Below are 2,500 nucleotides of genomic sequence, written 5' to 3'. Positions count from 1 at the left end.
GTCATCTTGTTTGAAAGAGCTTCAAGGTGTGGTGTGACCGTCTCTTCTTGAGGTGACTGAAAGAAAAAGAAAACTTAAAAATTAGAAAAAAATGTGGAAGGGAAATTCTAGGGGGTGGCGATCCAATCTTGAGCCCAAAATTCACAAGCTGAATATATATATATATATATATATATATAAACATATATATACATATATATACATACATATATATATAAACATATATATACATATATATATATGTATATGTATATGAATTCATATATATATATATATATATATATATATATATATATATTTTGGTAGGAGGCCATGTTGTATACATGATTTCAAGAAATCTACAGCGACAATGGCGTTGTTGAGTTTATATTAGAGCTTTAATTAAGAACAACAGCCAGCCCCCCAACCCTCCTCTACAACAAGTCAACGTCGTGTATAAGTTTGATTGCCCTGTCGGTGATTGTCAGCACCGCACCTCCTCATACATTGGCATGACTTCTATGACCCTCTCCAAAAGACTCACATACCACCTCCAGAATGGCGCCATCAAAACACACATGACAAAAGAACACAAAATCACCATCACCAGACAAACACTAAACGAAAACACTAAAATATTCTACAAAGCTCACGACCCCCTTCGCCTTAAGATGGCCGAAGCAGTGAACATATACATCGAGAAACCTTCCATTAACATACAACTCATGCCCACAACCACACTCCCAAGCAGTAGACGCACATAACACAAACAATAACACCCCTTTCCACAATCCACAAGGAAGTTGCTACTTCCACGTACGCAGCGCTACGGATCACGGCCACATGAAATGACCTCTCCCAGTGTTCGGCCAATGTACGGCCTGTATTTAAACCCATGTAATCACCAACTATTGTTACTCCCTCCCCGAGGATGACCGAGTAAGGTCGAAATACGTATAGGAGAATTAAAAAAGAGAAAACCGCACCTAATGTCTTTTGGACACCTTCTCAGCTATTTGGAACCATCACAGAAACTTGTTGCACGAGAGAAATTAAAGCTCCAATATAAACTCAATAACGCCATTGTCGCTGTAGATTTCTTGAAATCATATATATATATATATATATATATATATATATATCACTTCATTTAGACAAAATGTACTAGCACATGTGAAAAAAATATAATCACGAAGAATCCACAGTCGGAATAAAAGGAAACTTAGAAGAAAATATAACTTCTATATTTCGGCTAATAGCTATAGCCCTCTTCAGGGATATATATATATATATATATATATATATATATATATATATAGATATATGTATATGTAAATATTTATATATATATAAATATATTCATATATATATATGTATATATATACATATATATATATATGTATATATATATATATATATATATATATATATATATATATATATATATATATATCACTTTACTTGGACAAAATGTAGTAGCACATGTGAAAAAAATATAATCACGAAGAATCCACAGTCGGAATAGAAGGAAACTTAGAAGAAAGTATAACTTCTATATTTCGGCTAATAGCTACAGCCCTCTTCAGGGATACATATATATATATATATATATATATATATATATATATATATATATGTATAATATATATATATATATATACATGTATATGCACATATATATATGTATATCTATATATGTATATATATATATGTATATATGAATATTTATATATATATATATATGTATGTATATTTATATATGTATATATATATGTATATATGAATATTTATATATATAAACATATATATATATAAACATATATATATATATGTATATATATAAATATATATATATATACATATATATATATATATATATATGTGTGTATATTGAAGTATGGAAGACAAATGAGTGGAAGGGTGGTGAGTTAAACACAGAGAACAGTTGGAGTTTTATTCACTGACGTTTCGTCCTTACCAGGACATTCTCAAAGTACATACAGTTTCAGATAATTAACAGCTTATATAATACATCCTTGCCGTGTTCCCCTCCCTCTATACTCTCATCCGTCCTCTACCCTTTTTCATGTGACTCCGACCATGTCACTTCTCCCTCCGTTCTCAATAAAGACGATGTGATTCATTTCTACTCAGCGCATAGCAACAAAATTAAAAACGGAGTGGTTATAGGATTTTTCTTAAGGGCGTACCGTATTTGTAGCGAAGATTTTTTAGAGGATGAAATCAAATATATTTTTAAAGTATTCACTAAACTCAGATACCCGGAAGGACTACTGCACACATTGAGGAAGAAAGCAACGGTAATAATGAGAAGGAAGAAGGACGACTGGTCCGGAGAAGGCAGGACGGGGTTTTTGTCCGTCCCCAACTCGAAGTACGCGGAGGAGTTGCGACATATTCTCATGAAAGCGGGTGTGAGCGTTGCTTTCTCCACGGGTATAAAATTAGGAGAAGTTGTCAAGAATAGAAATAAATCAGAAAAGGATTTAGAGAAGGGCGC

General features: G+C 32.2%; 1 protein-coding gene across 2 annotated transcripts in view; it reads right to left on the bottom strand.

The window, feature by feature from the left end:
* The window catches only part of LOC143024623 (uncharacterized), a 75,579-nt gene that overhangs the window by 8,783 nt on the left and 64,296 nt on the right, over positions 1-2,500 (bottom strand). For both annotated transcript variants that reach the window (XM_076183500.1, XM_076183501.1), the window contains exon 3: positions 1-56. This exon is cut by the window's left edge and continues 80 nt beyond it. In XM_076183500.1, coding sequence (XP_076039615.1) covers positions 1-56 — 56 coding nt within the window. The remainder of the gene's footprint in view (positions 57-2,500) is intronic.

The sequence above is a fragment of the Oratosquilla oratoria genome, chromosome 4, assembly GCF_046742065.1.
Source record: "Oratosquilla oratoria isolate Oo_2021 chromosome 4, ASM4674206v1, whole genome shotgun sequence".
Taxonomy (NCBI): domain Eukaryota; kingdom Metazoa; phylum Arthropoda; class Malacostraca; order Stomatopoda; family Squillidae; genus Oratosquilla; species Oratosquilla oratoria.
Note: the sequence above shows the minus strand (reverse complement) of the source record. Positions and strands in the feature narration are given on the sequence as shown.